Source organism: Tachysurus vachellii, chromosome 5 (assembly GCF_030014155.1).
Source record: "Tachysurus vachellii isolate PV-2020 chromosome 5, HZAU_Pvac_v1, whole genome shotgun sequence".
NCBI classification, from domain to species: Eukaryota; Metazoa; Chordata; class Actinopteri; order Siluriformes; family Bagridae; genus Tachysurus; species Tachysurus vachellii.
The window spans coordinates 28,109,173-28,127,870 of record NC_083464.1 but is presented as its reverse complement, the minus strand read 5'-3'; the positions used below and the strand labels follow the sequence as shown (position 1 = coordinate 28,127,870).

At 41.5% G+C, this 18,698-nt stretch overlaps 2 protein-coding genes across 3 annotated transcripts; one reads left to right on the top strand and one right to left on the bottom strand.

The window, feature by feature from the left end:
- Positions 1–6,119: 6,119 nt before the first annotated feature.
- LOC132846320 (zinc transporter ZIP1-like) lies at positions 6,120–8,677 on the bottom strand. The gene is given in 3 exon segments (XM_060871001.1): positions 6,120–7,086; positions 7,089–7,281; positions 7,588–8,677. Coding segments are annotated over 3 exon segments (726 nt in total). The 5' UTR covers positions 7,717–8,677; the 3' UTR covers positions 6,120–6,682.
- A 2-nt stretch (positions 8,678–8,679) lies between these two features.
- On the top strand, positions 8,680–18,026 carry LOC132846309 (uncharacterized). 2 transcript variants are annotated; one of them, XM_060870990.1, is made up of 3 exons: positions 8,680–9,370; positions 9,801–9,846; positions 10,765–18,026. In XM_060870990.1, exon 3 carries the CDS (start codon positions 11,014–11,016, stop codon positions 12,130–12,132), a length of 1,119 nt encoding a protein of 372 aa, XP_060726973.1. In that variant the 5' UTR covers positions 8,680–9,370; positions 9,801–9,846; positions 10,765–11,013; the 3' UTR covers positions 12,133–18,026. Both variants share the same exon structure in this region, with proteins under 2 accessions (XP_060726973.1, XP_060726974.1).
- The last annotated feature ends 672 nt before the right edge of the window (positions 18,027–18,698 follow it).

Sequence of the window (18,698 nt, the reverse complement as noted above, 5' to 3'; positions counted from 1 at the left end):
ATGATGGAAATATAAAGATGGTGTTCAGGGTAAATGTTCGTACAATCTGTAGGATGTTCTGTTCACGGAGTCTCTTTAATCTGTTTCCTTTTTATACAAAGACTGTGGCATTCATCTTAAATCTACATAAGACTGATTAAACACATGTAATGAAGGTGTCATAAACGTACCTTTGCCCCAGGAGCCTTCGGCGACCATCAGCGCTACAGCCAACGCAACACCGAGAACGTTAGTGACCATCATCTCACGACCTCTGTGGAGCTGGAGCTGGTGTTAATTAGAAGTAAAATGCTGTGTATTGACCTGAACAGAGGACACTCGTTGACCTTGACCTGAACACGCGTACAGACGAGTGATGGAAAAAACAAGTTACGCAATTTCAGAAATTCTTCCAGGGCTGTGTTCCAAATCCTTATGTAAGCGGTTCAGATGTGGGGTCAAAATTCCAACATCATAGAACAAAACATTTAGATGATTAACACTGAAATATCTGATCAAACACCGAAAAGTCTGATCTAACACCGAAATATCCGATATACCACCGAAATATCGGCTCTAACACTGAAATATCTGATCTGACACCAAAATATCTGATCAAACACTGAAATATCTGATCTAATACACAAAAGTCTGATTTAATGCTGAAATCTCTGAACAGACACTGAAATATCTGATCTGACACTGAAATATCTGACCTAACCCCTATGTTCTCAGAACTGTTCCGGTTTTTTACCTGAAATCTGACTGTGTGATTGAAACATCACAACAATGCACCACAGCACCTACACAATACTCACAATGCACCACAGCACCTACACAATACCCACAATGCACCATGGCACCTACACAATACCCACCATGCACCACGACACCTACACAATGGCACCTACACAATACCCACAATGCACCATGGCACCTACACAATACCCACAATGCACCATGGCACCTACACAATACCCACAATGCACCACAGCACATACACAATGCACCATGGCATCTACACAATACCCACAATGCACCATGGCACCTACACAATACACCATGGCACCTACACAATGCACCATGGCACCTACACAATGCACCATGGCAATTACACAATACCCACAATGCACCGCAGCACATACACAATACCCACAATGCCTTGTGTCCCATGTCAATTACATTAACATTTACAGCATTTGTCAGATGCTCTTATCCAGAGCGATGTACAAGTGCTTAAATCTTTATCATTGGATACATTAATGCTGGTTCACTAGGTTACATACTTAAGATACCATGAGTTTAAAACATTGTTCAAAGTTACAATAAAAAAGTTTCAAAGAAACCGGAAATGACAAATTTGTTTATTTTTGTTTATAATTAATATCTGTAGCTGAACCCTGTGTGTGTGTGTGTGTGTGTGTGTAGGTTTTGTCCTGATGCTCTGGTCATTGTGGAGGATTTTCTCTTCTGATTCTGTGTTTTTTCTGTAATTTATTTTGTTTTATTTAGTTATAACTGTGTTCCTTTATTATTTCACTCCATATCATTTTATTCTTTGTGAATCATTTTTAAACAGTATTTTTTTTGCTTAAGTGTTTTGTTGTAAATCATTTCTGTTCAAAAAAATTGTATTGTATTGTATTGTATTGTATTCTGCACCATTTTGTGTGTGTGTGTGTGTGTGTGTGTGTGTGTAATGATGTCATTGTTTTCCACTGTGGTTAACTGTGTGGGATTCGAGTTGGTGTGTGTTTTGGTGTATGTGGTGTGTGTGCTGGTAGGGCTGGGCGATTTGGCCTAAAATCAAAATCTCGATTAATTGAACATTTTAACTAGATTACGATTAATGAACGATTATTTGTTTTTGTTTTTTTTTTGCCCTCATAGTTCACTAACAAGTTTTGTTTAGTAAATATGCTCACATATTACAGTCGGTGTCCAAAACACTGCTGCCGTATCCATCCATTAAGCGCAGCAGCTTTGACATTAGCACCGTTGTCTGTCGTAATGGCTGAAAGTTTTTCTTCCGTGAGGTCCCATTCAGAAAGCATATCTTTCAGACCTTGCGCAATCATATCTGCCGTGTGATCGGCTGGAAAATATGCCGTCTCAAGGCATCTCTGGCGCAGCTTCCAATCGTCGCCAATGTAGTGCAAAGTAAGGCTCAAGAATGGGTCCATCGTCCTACTTGACCAGAGATCAGATGTGGCTGCAAAGTGTTGAACATTTTTCATTTCAGCAGCTACATTTTTACAACATGTCTTGTACATGTCTGGCAGCGCAGTTTTATAAAAATGTGATCGCGATGGCACAGTGTATCTTCTGTCGAGAGTTTTAACCAGGTGCTTAAACCCGGTTCGCTTCACTGTAGCCAAGGGAGTCATATCCTTTGCGATGTAATAACAAATAGCATCAGTTATTTCTTTCCATCTTCTTGAACTCTTCTCATACTGTGTGGCATTTGTGAATACATTTGTTATAGACATCTGCTTTGCGGAGGCACTTGTTACTGGGCGCTTGTCAGTCTCTTTTTGTTTTTTTTGAGCCATGCACTGTTCATATTCAGTAACGTGATTGCGCTCCAAGTGTTGAAACAAATTGGTGCTGGTACCTTTGGGTGTCCAAACTGTTTTTCTACAGTGTCTACATCTGCGTTCATTTTGTTCGAGGTCATCCTTACTGAAGCCAAAATGTGTCCAAACGACGGAGACTGCGTTTTTCTTTGGTACAAGCTGCTCTTGTTGTTTAAGTTCTCCATGCTCGACATGTCGGCGGAATAACGTAACGTAACGGAGCGGGGTCACGTGACTCCACACACGGTAGTGTTTTTAATGGGAAAGTAATCGAAATAATCGACCTGGAAAAATTTGATCAATTATAGGTTCTGAATGTCGATTTCGATTTCTTTTCGATTAATTGCCCAGCTCTACTATTTGTTATACAATTAACCAACTTATTCTTTCAAATCCTGTAAAAGAAAGTATAGTTATGAGGTGCAGTAAATGAGGATAAAAAAACAGGGAATTGAAAAACAGTCAAGCATTCACCATTATTTCAACCCTATGGTTTTGGTTACACTATTCTCTGTAAACTATAAATTAAATACGAGAAATTATTTTAACGTTTGTCTCTTCAACATGTATAAAATATGTGGCTCATCCTGGGGTAAGATGTGTGAATGTCAAAGTACTATTTGTGACGCACAACTTACCTTTAAATGTGTCAATTTCTCGTCCCTCAATGAAGGCTTTGTCTTTGCCTGATGGTTTCTTTTGCATCCTGATCAGGTTTCACGCTCTTTTTTCTTACCATTCTGACTGAAAAAAATCCAGTATGTGGCCTTTATAACTTCTAGTTATTAATTCATTTAATGTTTATTTGTATAGCACTTTCCATACATATGTCACGGTGCAGGACAAAGGCGAATGAGGATCCAAGTGCAGTTTTAGACTTTTACTAAACCAAGACAAACAAACAGGCAGGCAGGCAAAACAGAGCAGAATACAGAGCAGACAGGAGACGGGAACATTAACACCAACATACAATAACGACCAACACCAGGGAAGTGAACAAACAGAGTATATATAGCTGACAGGAACCAATGACAAAGCGGAACTAATTAGAGACAAAGACAACACACCTGAAGGAGAGAAGGAGTACAATTAATGTCCATGGAAACCAAAGAGTGGGCGGAGCAAACAATTAACAACCGGGAAAGACAGCAGACAGAAACAGGACAGAAACACAGACAGACTCATTACACATATCATTTCAAAGACATTTTACAGAAAAAATGATGCTACTTTACGATTAAAGTAAAGTGTTTATCAGATATTATGTCAAATTAATGTCCATATTTCAGGTAATAACGGTATTCAAGCAAGATGAACATGATTATATCAGTATTTCAGTATCATGTTATATCAGTACATTATTGTCAGACTGTAGAGAAGTCTGTTTCTCTAAATATACAATTTACAATGTAAAATGTAGTAAATAATACAAATGTAACTCATTTTATGTCTCACACATTATATATATATATAATGCTCTGGATAAGAGCATCTGACAAATGCTGTAAATGTTAATGTAATTGACATGGGACACGGCATGTTGTGTATGTGCCATGATGGTGCATTGTGTAGGTGCTGTGGTGAATTGTGGGTTTTCTGTAGATGCCATGGTGCATTGTATATGTGCTGTGGTGCATTGTGGGTATTGTGTAGGTGCCATGGTGCATTGTGGGTTTTGTGTAGGTGCTGTGGTGCATTGTGTAAGTGTTGTGGTGTATTGTGTAGGTGCCATGGTGCATTGTGGGTTTTGTGTAGGTGCCATTGTGTATTGTGTAGGTGTCGTGGTGCATTGTGGGTATTGTGTACGTGCCATGGTGCATTGTGTAAGTGTTGTGGTGTATTGTGGGTATTGTGTATGTGCCATGGTGCATTGTATAGGTGCCATTGTGTATTGTGGGTATTGTGTAGGTGCCATGGTGCATTGTATAGGTGCCATGGTGTATTGTGGGTATTGTGTAGGTGCCATGGTGCATTGTGGGTATTGTGTAGGTGCCATGGTGCATTGTGGGTATTGTGTAGGTGCTGTGGTGCATTGTGAGTATTGTGTAGGTGCTGTGGTGCTTTGTTGTGATGTTTCAATCACACAGTCAGATTTCAGGTAAAAAACCGGAACAGTTCTGAGAACATAGGGGTTAGATCAGATGTTTCAGTGTTAGATCAGATATTTCAGTGTCTGTTCAGAGATTTCAGCATTAAATCAGACTTTTGTGTATTAGATCAGATATTTCAGTGTTTGATCAGATATTTTGGTGTCAGATCAGATATTTCAGTGTTAGAGCCGATATTTCTGTGGTATATCGGATATTTCTTGGTTAGATCAGACTTTTCGGTGTTTGATCAGATATTTCTGTGTTAATCATCTAAATGTTTTGTTCTATGATGTTGGAATTTTGACCCCAAATCTGAACCTCTTTCATAAGTATTTGGAACACAGCCCTGGAAGAATTTCTGAAATTGCGTAACTTGTTTTTTTTCCAGCACTCGTCTGTACACATCTAGTTCAGTATATAAACACAGAGTTTCCTCTGTTCAGGTCAATACACAGCATTTTACATCGAATTAACACCAGCTCCAGCTCCACAGAGGTCGTGAGATGATGGTCACTAACGTTCTCGGTGTGTTTGTGTTGGCTGTAGCACTGATGTTCGCCGAAGGCTCCTGGGGCAAAGGTACGTTTATGACACCTTCATTACATGTGTTTAATCAGTCTTATGTAGATTTAAGATTAATGCCACAGTCTTTGTATAAAAAGGAAACAGATTAAAGAGACTCTGTGAACAGAACATCCTACAGATTGTACGAACATTTACCCTGAACACCATCTTTATATTTCCATCATCAGGTAAAGGAAACTCGCACAGTTATGACATGTCGAATGCAGAGGACCTGACGAATCTCTACAACTCCAAAGTTTATGAGGCTGAACGGGTGTCACGGCCAATGGAGGTTCTGAGCTTCCTGAGACACTCAGGAGTCAGGTACATCACCACACCCACATGGACCTGCTGAAGCTTTATGAAGATTGAACTATAAAAACACACACATCACATTGCAGTTATTTACTCTGATGCCTTTATTTATTTATTTATTTATTTTTTGCATATTTAAGGAAATCGCCTAATTGTGTAGAAGAACAGTTTATTGTATAATTGAATTCATTCTGAGAATAAGTCAGGACTCATTCAGTACTTTTATTTGATGACTCCAATAGAGTGGAGTGTGTTCTCGGATTAAAATGGGTTTCAATTCCAGTGTGTAACGATTTCAGAGTGACTCTGGAAGACGGGCAGGAGTATTTAATACATAAAGGAAAAGATTTCGGGATTTCCTCTCAGACTGTGGTGGTGGATGCAGACCACATGAGCGACAAATGGAGGGTAGGAACATCTGGAACATATCCACACTGTAAATGATATACTTTAATCATTATTTCATGTGATATTCAGAGGCACTGATGTTTTTTTTTTCTTTCTTACAGGTCGATGAGACTAAGAACTTTGGCGGAAGTAAAACGGTGTCGGATTTTGTGAAAGAAGGAGGACCTGATTACCGTCTGATATCTGATAACTGTCACAAAGCTTCAAAAAACATGATGAACGGTTAAACACACTTCAGATCTTGTCACCTGCAGAAACACAGTAAACATTTACTTTTAATATGTGACTGCTGATTGTTCAACACAAAGAAAACACAATAAAATCATCCTGGAACTGTTTACTATGTATCTAAAATCTTTCTCTGTCACACTCACACACACACTCACACACAAATTAAGAGAGGAGTAAAGTAATCTACTAAGAGGCAGGGCTTCATGTATACGGGCTTGGGGTTGGGGACATTATATAGTTTCTTCACACACTTTAATGGTAAGATGCTATAGTGCAGATGAAGTGTACACTGCAGAATCTAGTGCCCTATGTAGTTCAGAACAGAGCGAGCATTAATAAAATATCTCAAGTTTAATGACTTTTATTTACAGCGTAAAGAAACATGTTTACATCACAATCCAGGAAGTCCTACAAGTGCACTTACACTCACAAGTGTGTGTGTGTGTGTGTGTGTTGTGGGGTGGCATGGAAGGGTTAGAGGAGCAGTGTGTTGGTGAACACACTGAACACTGTGTGTGTTTAGAGAAGCAACGCGGCGGTGAACACACTGAACCCCGTGAGGATCAGTGTGACTTTAGCGATATGTTGCTCATTAGCACTCGTGACTCGGGGCATCACGTCCATGAAGACGATGTAGATGAAGCTACCAACACTCAGGCCCTGGAGTGTGGAGCGAGCCAAGCGAAAGGAGTGGTGTGTGTGTGTGTAACGCAGGGCGAGGCCGAGCGGGAACGCCGAGGACAGCACCGCCAGGCAGACCAACACTACGAACCGTCTCATGTGACTGTGAATGAGCAGGAAGACCAGGCTGCAAGTGACGAGTGAAGTGCGCAGAAGGAGTTCGGGACGCAGCCGCACCACATCCACAGATAAACCCTGGCAGATGAAGAACAGACAGAGAAACAGGAGTAGCACGGAGAGCAGATGGGGGACAGGGAGGGGTCGGGACGTGTCCGGACCGTCGGTGAGCACAGTAGCAGAGCTTCCTTGTCCTCTCGTCCTTCCTTCTGTCCGTGCTGTTGCTCACGCTCATCCCTCAGAGTCAGGATCAGCTGCTCCATCACCAGCAGGAACAGAAACCCCACAGACATGATGAACTCCGGCACGGGGAAGTACAGCTGAGGACATGGGACACAAGGCATTGTTGGTATTGTGTAGGTGCCGTGGTTATTGTGTAGGTGCCGTGGTGCATTGTGGGTATTGTGTAGGTGCCGTGGTGCATGGTTGGTATTGTGTAGGTGTCGTTGTGCATTGTGGGTATTGTGTAGGTGCCATGGTGCATTGTGGGTATTGTGTAGGTGCCGTGGTGCATTGTGGGTATTGTGTAGGTGCCGTGGTGCATTGTTGGTATTGTGTAGGTGCCGTGGTGCATTGTGGGTATTGTGTAGGTGCCGTGGTGCATTGTAGGATTATACTTACTGTACGGTAACGCTACGTTCTGTGAATGTTTCTCTCATTTCTTTCAGAAAATTTGGAATAATGTCCAACAGACAGGAGGCTAAAAACACACCTGCAGAGATACAGCTGAGAGACGAGAGACGGGCGTCTAACATACACACACACACACACACACACACACACACACAAATACAGCACTTCTCACCATTATTTTGTTACTCATATTAGTTTATTAAGCAGTGCATTCATTTGTTAAGAATATAAACATACACATATTTTGTGTGTGTGTGTGTGTGTGTGTGTGTGTGTGTGTGTGTGTGTGTGTGAGATTAACTGTGTTCCACTTCTCCAGGTCATTCTCAGTGCTCCAAATGTCCCAAACCCACACACCAGCACATAGGGCTGGGCAATTAATCGAAAAGTAATCGAAATCGACATTCAGAACCTATAATCGATGAAATTTTTCAGTTAAAACAATTTCGACGCCCAAAGGTACCAGCACCAATTTGTTTCAACACTTGGAGCGCAATCACGTTACTGAATATGAACAGTGCATGGCTCAAAATAAACAAAAAGAGACTGACAAGCGCCCAGTAACAAGTGCCTCCGCAAAGCAGATGTCGATAACAAATGTATTCACAAATGCCACACAGTATGAGAAGAGTTCAAGAATATGGAAAGAAATAACTGACGCTATTTGTTAATACATCGCAAAGGATATGACTCCCTTGGCTACAGTGGAGTGAAGCGGGTTTAAACACCTGGTTAAAACTCTCGACAGAAGATACACTGTGCCATCATTTTTCTAAAACTGCGTTGCCAGACATGTACAAGACATGTTGTAAAAATGTAGCTGCTGAAATGAAAAATGTTCAACACTTTGCAGCCACATCTGATCTCTGGTCAAGTAGGACGATGGACTCATTCTTGAGCCTTACTTTGCACTACATTGACGACGATTGGAAGCTGCGCCAGAGACGGCGTATTTTCCAGCCGATCACACGGCAGATATGATTGCGCAAGGTCTGAAAGATATGCTTTCTGAATGGGACCTCACGAAAGAAAAACTTTCAGCCATTACGACAGACAACGGTGCTAATGTTGTCAAAGCTGCTGCGCTTAATGGATGGATACGGCAGCAGTGTTTTGGACACCGACTGTAATATGTGAGCATATTTACTAAACAAAACTTGTCAGTGAACTATGAGGGCAAAAAAATAAATAAATAAAATAATCGTTCATTAATCATAATCGAGTTCAATTGTTCAATTAATCGAGATTTTGATTTTAGGCCAAATCGCCCAGCCCTAACAAATAGGTAAACTTGTTAGGCATTGTTAGGGAGGGGTGTGTTTGCTCTGGAACATATTGAACCATCCACCTTTGTAGTTGAACACTGCGGAATTCTCTCTCAAAGTAAACATTTTAAAGATTTTCAAAGCAACTACTTGTTTGACTTTATATTGGAATGGAACATTCATTCATTCATCTTCTACCGCTTATCTGAACTACCTCGGGTCACGGGGAGCCTGTGCCTATCTCAGGCGTCATCGGGCATCAAGGCAGGATACACCCTGGACGGAGTGCCAACCCATCGCAGTGCACACACACACACTCTCATTCACTCACGCATGTCTTTGGACCAGGGAGGAAACCAGAGTACCCAGAGGAAACCCCCGAGGCATGGGGAGAACATGCAAACTCCACACGCACAAGGTGGAGGCGGGAATCGAACCCTGACCCTGGAGGTGTGAGGCGAACCTGCTAACCACTAAGCTACCGTGCCCCCCAGAATGGAACATCTCATTGGTAAGTTGGCTGTTGTTTGGGTTCTATTTTTAATTTTTTTTGTTTCTATTTAAATTCTTTTTGTGGTCTCTTTGTATTCAATATAGATTTATTAAAAAATTTTTTAAATTAGCCTAAATTGGGATGCTTCATACCTACCGATACTGATTACTGATCTGTTTTTTCAGTTTTACTTAAAAATTTACAGAAATTGTGTGGAGATGTACAGTATGAACAGCATTAGTTGTCTTATTTCATTCAGCAAATCAAGATTTTCTTCAGTTATTTTTATGCGTAATAGTACCTGGTACTTTTTCCACTGTCCATTCTATTGCTTTGTCATATTTTCATTTAAAGCTAGGGTGAGCAATGGGTTTTTAAACATTTTTGTTAAAGTTGGGTTCTGAAGTTCCAATTGTGTACCATAAACTTTTTTTTACATTTACTGTAGGAAAAAAGGATGGAGTTGACCCAGGATGAGGCAGAAAGTTCCAACGGTATACAATATTTTTTATATATATATATATATGTGATATACTGAATGTGTTATCAAACGAGTTCACATTTAAATGTATTATAAAAATGTTACATTTATTTTTGTAGTATTCACATTAGTATTCATTGAATAGTGTTTGATTTTCAAGTCGTACTTTACATAAAATAGGTGTTTAATTTAGCACATTTATTGGATTAAGTATCCTAATTATTTGACACACCTGCGTGATGACGTCATCGCGCGCGCCACTAGGTGACGCCCCCCGATGCGCTTCATTCTAAATTAATACACCGTCACGGAAGCCATCAATGCAGCGTTCTCTGTCATTATTTAATTAATCCTTTTGGTACTTCTACACAGGTACAGTAGTTGCAAATTAAGACACTTATTTAAAAACAAACACTATTTAATGCGATACTATCGAGTTAAGTGTGTTAAAAACTGTTTAAAAACTTGTTTGTGTTACATTTTTGATAATGTGTCATTGGGCTAGCAGGCCTGAGCACATGTGTAGTATGGGCACCTTGTGGTCAACGTGAGAGACGCTATCAGTTATAAATATTTAAAATATTAATGTTATTGAAAGTATAATTATATTGTTTCAGATGATTTGATTCTTTTATCTCAGTTTAAGAGGAAGTATTAACATTGTGCATACTTGATGATTATATGTATGTTTCAGAGTATCCTATTCTTGCAAAGAGCATGTGGAGCTAAGAAAGTGTTACGTCAGTGCTGTTTGTATTTCTGGTTACTACAGTGAAGAAGCAGCGATACACACATGTATTGATACTGTCAGATAATGGGTTTTTGTTATGTATACATTCATGTTGATTCTAAATTAATACACCGTCACGGAAGCCATCACTGCAGCGTTCTCTGTCATTATTTAATTAATCCTTTCGGTACTTCTACACAGGTACTACAATTTTGGAGGCACCGCTGGGATAGATGTTCGGTGGATCAACTTCCTGATCGGTAGAGCCCACCTAGCAACATCATCCCGTTCTCAGTGATTCAGATGTGTAGCAGTGTGAAGTAGGACAAGTGGTGAGAAAGATCTGGTTGAGCAGTGCACGTGAAGAACTACAGTTGGTTCCTTCAGTGGGTCAAGTCAGTGAGGTAAACACCACCCTTAACACCCTGCTTATACAGCTGCTAAAGATGGATGCACTTAAAAGTCTTCAAGATGAAATTGGTGAGAAATTATGCACATTGTCATGTGAAAAGCTGGAAGAGCTCTGTGAATATCACAAAAGATGGTGAGTCAACTGTAACTCGTTTGTCCCCGCTAAATCTCCTCAGCAACTATCTCTTACGAACTGAGCTTGATGAGTTAGAGGATGGAGGAATGGCTGAGCTTTTAGCAATCAATGAGAAACTGAATCAGCTCATAGGAACAAATGTTAATGCTTCTAGAAGGGAGGAAAAGGAATCTGGTGAAGAAGTAACAATTCAGAGTTCAATTAGAGATCGTGAAAATACTGAACTGTTGGCAGCTATGCATATTAGTCCTACTGTGCCACCGACTACAGAAAGGAGACAGATGCACACCAACAGCTCGGTTAGCAGAGAACACACATTACAGAGACAGATTACCCCAGTGTGGCATAAAGATTTCAGGATCGCTGGCCTCATAGGAGACCCAGGGCAAAAGGATTGCCTCTCATTTTCCAGTTTAGCACGGCAGATAGAAAGTGGATTAAAAAAGGGCTATCCAGAGCAGGAAATAATTGATTCTGTCATCAGAGCTATCACACCAGGGCTTCAGTTGCGAAGTTATCTGGAGGGCAAGGCAGGACTGACACTCCCAGTGTTGAGACAAATACTTCGCTCCCATTATCAAGAGAAAAATGCTACTGAACTTTACAAGCAACTCACTACAGAAGCTCAGCGCTCAAGAGAAACACCACAAAGCTTCTTAATTCATGTTCTTGACCTCAGACAGAAAATCTTGTTCGCCTCTCAAGAAGATGACTCTGGATTAAAATATGATTCCAGTCTTGTACAAAATATGTTCTTGCACACTTTCCTGACAGGGCTGCAAAATGATCGCATTCAAAGTGACCTTCAGCCATACTTGTCTAACCCTAACATCTCAGATGAAGTGCTGATGGAGAAACTCAATGTTGCTTGCTCCAGTGAATCTGAAAGACAGAACAAACGCAAACATGATCGAAGTGGTACTGTTCACGCTGTGCAGTTAAATGAGCCTGTTCCTGAACAAAGATGTCAATCAAAGCCGCCTAAGTTTGATCTCCATGTTACAACTGAAAAGTTTAAGTGACGATATCATGCAGATAAAAGAGACAATTCAACAGCCCTTCTCTGTCCCCCAGCAGTGCTTTGCAGTCAGTAACACGGAACCAGCAGCAAAGGCTCTACCACTATATCAAGATTCTCATCAGAACTTCCAGCAGATTTCAGGATGTACCAAAGCTCAAGAGACTCCGACCTGGAGACCAGAATCACTTAACTACCAACAGCAGACAGGTCCATGCATGTCTTCACATCAGTTTCCACAAAGTCAATCTCAGGTAGTGAGACAAAACCCACCTTTTCCACTCTCAAATTCAGTGCAGTCCTCTTCTGTTCCACAAGAACGTCCATATCAGTCACAGCAATCACCAAACTTGCAGTGTGCGAATCTGGCAAAACAGTATGAAACACTAGAGGCTCACTATGGACAACCACCTGTGTATCCTTATCCTGAGCACCCTCCCATGTCAGTTAATTATGCAACTCAGCCTTCAAATTTGGCAGCCCCCCAGTATTATCCCTAGCAGTATAGAGCGCTACCACAACATTACCCTCAGCAGTTTCGTCAGCCTTGTCCTTCACGAGTCAGACCATGTTTCCACTGCCAGCAGCGGAAAACAGAGGAACCTTGCACTCATTGCTACGTCTGCGGCAGCAGTGAGCACTTCTCAGCGGGCTGTAAAAGTAAAGGTGCCAGATCTCAGTCAGGAGCCCCGTTAAACAGGAGCGGGTTGCCCCCAAGGGACAGGGTGTGACCCGAGCAGTAGAAACGTCCCAGAAACAGGAGAGATGTGGCACAAACCATCAGCTTGAGCTCGAATCCCAGTTCCTCAACAGAATTTTAGCTACCCCTTGCCAAGTTAACCGTCATTCTGCTGTAACATCATTAGTAGGCAGACAGTGCCTGGTGACCTGCTATTTACATGGACAAAAGACAGAAGCCTTATGGGACACAGGCTCCCAAGTATGTGTTATAGATGAGCAATGGAAAACAAAATATGCACCTGAACTGACATTGAGAAATATTTCTGAGGCGACAGAAGCGCCAGATAGCCTACAACTGGTAGCATCCAATGGAACAAACATGCCACACTGTGGATGGGTGGAAATGACATTTAAGCTGGCATCTCCTGGGACCAGGGGAAGGGAGTTAATAATTCCTGTGCTTGTCCTGAAGGACCAAGAATTGTCCAGGCCTATCATTGGATATAACGTCATAGAGCAGGTTATGAAGCAACATGAAGTGAATGGATTTCCTGATGGGACTGGTGAAAACTTGTACAGGACTGTTAGAAATGCTTTCCCTAGCCTCAAGAAGAAGGAGGTTCACACCTTCATCAATTTAGTGTCTGCAGAGGACTCCAAAGAGTATGCAGTGAGGACAGTGAAGGAAACTATGAACATCCCCAAGCACACTGTGATGATGATTCAATGTCAGGTGAAAGTGCCTTATGTGACACAAGATAGCGTCTTGCTGTTTGAACCACATGTTAACCCACAACATTCTGATGGACTTGAACTATTTGATACCCTTCTTATTATGAAAAAAGGTGCTCGCCCATCGGTTACTATCAGTGTGCAGAATGGAACAGATCATGACATCACACTTATTGGCAGAACAGAACTAGGGACACTGCAAGCAGTTAAATCGGTCCTACCAGCCGCAACATCACAGAGTGCAGTCACAGCCTCTGTTACTCAGACCCCAAAGGAAACCATTAGTGTAGATGTCAACATGGATCCATGGGATCCTCCAGTCGATGTGAGCCACTTAACGTTATCCCAACAACGACAAGTAAAGCAGATGTTGCGTGAGGAATGTCACGTTTTCTCAAAGTCAGACGATGACATTGGCTGTATTCCATGATTGCAACTGAGTCTTACCTTAAACGATCACACCCCTGTTGCTCGCACCTACACTTCAGTTCCTAAACCGCTATACCAGGAAATGAAGGACTACTTACATGATCTGATTGCCCAAGGATGGGTGCAGAAATCCCATTCCCCTTACTCGTCCCCAATCGTCCGAAAAAAAGATGGGAGCCTCAGATTGTGTGTCAACTATAGAGAGCTGAACAGCAAAACAGTTCCTGACCGCCAGCCAATACCTAGGGTGCAGGATGTACTAGATGGACTAGGAGGCAATGCATGGTTCTCTCTATTAGATCAAGGGAAGGCCTATCATCAGGGTTTTATGTCCCCGGAGAGCAGGCACTTGACCGCATTCACTACACCGTGGAGCTTATATGAATGGTGCCGCATTCCGTTTGGCCTTATGAATGCGCCAGCTGTATTCCAACGTTTCATGGAGGAATGCTTGGAGGGACTACGGTGAGGAAAGTACTGCAAAGACTGAAATCCAACGGAGTTAAGCTGAAAGTGAGAAAATGTGAACTTTTCAAGAATGAAGTACGTTATCTGGGGAGACTCGTCTCAGCTGAAGGTAGCCGTGTGGACCCTGCAGATACTGTTGCTGTAACAGCACTCAAAGAAAAGACACCAAGCACTGTGGGAGAATTGCGTAAAGTACTGGGCCTGCTCAGCTATTATCGGCAATATGTAAAAGACTTCTCCCGGGTCGCCAACCCTCTGTATGACTTGCTAAAAGCCAAGGCTGACGGTAGTGAGGACCAGAGAAAAGGGAAAAGAAAAAGGGAAACTCTCAAGAAAAATCAGGTTGTGCCATCGAGTCAACCAATTGAGTGGACAAAACACCATCAGGAGACTCTTGAAAAGTTGATTGATCTCCTGATCCACCCTCCTGTGCTAGGATTCCCTGATTTCTCCCAACCATTTATTCTTCATACGGATGCCTCCAACCAGGGGAATTTTTAGCTCTAAAGTGGGCTGTAACTGAAAAATTTAGAGATTATCTCTATTATGCACCAACGCTTACTGTGTTCAGTGACAACAACCCACTAACCTATGTCCTGACTTCGGCCAAGCTAAACGCCACTGGATGTCGTTGGGTTGCGGAGCTTGCAGATTTTCACTTTTCCATCTGTTATCGTCCTGGTAGAGAAAACATAGATGCACACTGTCCAGAATGCCAGTAGATCTGGAAGAAACCATGAGAGAATACACCGAAGAGCTTTCATCTGATGGTGTAGGAGCAATGATCCAAGCAGTGGAGATTCAAGATGATCAAAATGCACCCCTCACTATAGCCTGCCAGAGTGCACCAGCATGTGAGACGGGCAGCGTGGAACCTCTCAAAGCCCTGTCAAAAGAGGAGATTAGACAAGCTCAGAGGGATGACAAAGAGATTGAAAAAATCATTGAACACTTAGTCAGGATCCAAACCTCTCCAGCAGTGGCGTTCAGGCAGTTCAATACCCAGAAGTCTTTGGAGAGAATGGGATAAATTAAAGTTGGATGAACATGGAATTCTGTTTCGAAAAACATCCCAAAGGACCCAACTGGTTTTACTGACTCCATCCAGACAAACTGTGTTAAGGGAACTGCACGATGAGATGGGTCATCAGGGTCTTGACCGTACTACCAGTCTTATTAGAGATCGTTTTTTCTGGCCATACATGCAAAAAGACATTGAACATTATGTTCTCAGAACCTGCTCCTGCATAAAACAAAAAAAACCATGTAGAGAGACGAGAGCACCACTTAAAAGCATCAAAACCACATTCCCATTTGAATTGGTGTCCATTGACTTCCTTCACTTGGACAAATGCAAGGGAGGTTATGAATACATTTTGGTGATCATTGACCACTTCACTCGTTTTGCACAGGCATACGCCAATACCTCAAAATCAGCAAAAACAGTGGCTAACCAATTATTCAATGACTTTGCCCTCAAGTTTGGTTTCCCCTCAAGAATTCACCATGATCAAGGAGGAGAATTCGAAAATCAGTTGTTTGCTCAGCTCAGAAAGTATAGTGGCATTGCCGGCTCAAGGACAACGCCCTACCACCCCCAGGGGAATGGGCAGGTGGAAAGATTTAATCGGACTTTGCTACAGATGTTGAAAACCCTGACTGAAAGACAAAAATCTAACTGGAAAGAGGCACTTAATAAACTCATCTTTGCTTATAACTGTACCAAATGTGAAGTGACTGGCTTTTCACCTTTCCACCTTCTGTTCGGGCGCTCTCCAAGGCTTTCCATCGACAGTCTTTTTGGACTCAACCCGGATAACTGCTCTGTAAGTCACAGTGAGTGTGGAACGGTGGACAAAAGAAATGAACGAGGCTTGTCAGATAGCCAGAGAACATGCAAACAAGTGTGCTGAAAGGAACAAAAAGAACTATGACCTAAAAGTAAGGTGCACAGACCTTATTCCAGGTAGTAGGGTTCTTGTGAAAAACTTGACTCCAAGGGGCGGAACGGGAAAACTTCAAAATTACTGGGAGAACGAGGTCCATGTTGTTTTACACCAAGTTGCCAATGATGTACCAATCTATGAAGTGAAACCTGAGCAGAGTAAAGGTCGATCACGAGTGTTGCACCATAATCTTCTTCTTCCCTGCGATTACTTACCTCTGGATATTACACCAACCCCGAGTACCCAATCAAAGCAAAAACACCAACAAAGAAATAGCCGAACTCAGCCCGCCCAGAGAAGAGAATGTGAAGCAGGGTATGATAATGAAAGTGAAGAGGATGAGTACTACTTTCAAGTGGAGCTGTTTCAGACCAGGCCACCAGAAAGCAGTGACTGCCTAAAGAACAGAAATGTGTTACCACAACCGTCAGTAACTTCTGAGCCTCGATCAGTGGTGAAACCAAGGCCACAATCTCACCCAGCAAAGTCAGAAATAGATCTTTCAGAGTCCGCACCTGACATAAGAATAGAACTGGAAAATGAACCAACTGTTGACCTTATGCAACAAGACTTACCTTCTACTGAAGCAGCTGGATCACCTGGGCCCAGAGACAGGACCACTGAGGAGGAAAACGGGTACCAGTTCACCAGGAGAAACCGACGACCACCTAGAAAGTTTACCTATGACAATCTTGGGTCCCCATCATGCTACACTATGCGGATAATTGGCAACAACCCCTACCCACACTTTGCATCTAGTGGAATGACAGCTGTGACACCCTGGTCATCAACACCCCTTCGTTACCCCCAGCCTACATATGTGTGCTATTAACTTCGAATTGCACTACCACATACAGTTTCACCCTCTATCTTGTCACCGTATTGCCTGTGTTGAAGGCATGAGATGTCACTATACAGAACATTACCCAGGGACTGTTTATTGCTACAGTGAGACACTATTGCAAAACTAAAATAATGGACTGTTCTCAGATTTTGGAAAGTAATGGACTGTTGTGCGGTTTTAAACCTGTGGACACTTCGAATCATTCTGAGACTTCCCTCATTGACACTGGTTGAATCGTTTTTTTCTCTCGAGGGACTCTGTCATATTTTTCTTGCTAAAGCAAATGGATAGAGTTTGCATATGGCTCCCTATTTTTTACCTACCGCATGGAACTATTTACAAAAAAGTGCCTATTGTCTATTAAGAAATAAGGACTTTTGTAAGTTGAAATGAGCAATATCACAATTGTGAATGTATGCTTGAAAAAAGGAGACTGTACAAGTAATATGTGATGAATATTTTGTAATATTTTATGTTGTAGACACCTGCTGGGTAAAGTTGAAATAGGTTAAGTACTGTAAATTGGGCATATATGTGACTTAGTAATTCGATGTCGGGACGACATCTTTTCATGGAGGGGAGAGTGTGATATACTGAATGTGTTATCAAACGAGTTCACATTTAAATGTATTATAAAAATGTTACATTTATTTTTGTAGTATTCATTCATTTATGATGACGTCATCGCGCGCGCCACTAGGTGACGCCCCCCGATGCGCTTCATTCTAAATTAATACACCGTCACGGAAGCCATCACTGCAGCGTTCTCTGTCATTATTTAATTAATCCTTTCGGTACTTCTACACAGGTACTACATATACAGTATGTATGTGTGTGTGTGTGTGTGTATGTATATATATATATATATATATATATATATATATATATATATATATATATATATATATATATATATATATATATATATATATATATATATAATATATATATTTTATATATACACACAAAATTTTTATTTACGTTTACAGTATAGTGTTTGCCGTCCTGTTCATGTTGCTCAGCATACAGGTGAAAACTAGTCTCAGGTCCTGTCTACTGATATTTCAAACAGTTTGGATGTAGAGCTGGAGTACATTTTAAGTGTTTCTTTTTACCTTAGGAAAAAGAAAAATGGATGAAGCGGAGAACTCCAAATTATTTAAACATTTGACCATATTAAAAGTTCATTCCAAGAAAAAAATGCTGTGTGTGTGTGTACATATGTATCTGTCATGACTCTTGGCCATGTGCTATTGTTGTTGTCGCGTGTCTGCCCGCCTTCGTCTGCTCCTCCCTGTTTTCATCACCTGTTCCTAATGTTGTCATTATCTGTATAGTATTTAAGTGAGCCGTGTTGCTGAAGGCAGCGCGGAATCATTAGTTGCGTTATACCTGATGGCATGTCTAGTCTATGTTAAGTGTCGTCATCTGTTTTATTTCAGCTCTCGTCATGTTTTTGTACCTGTCTTC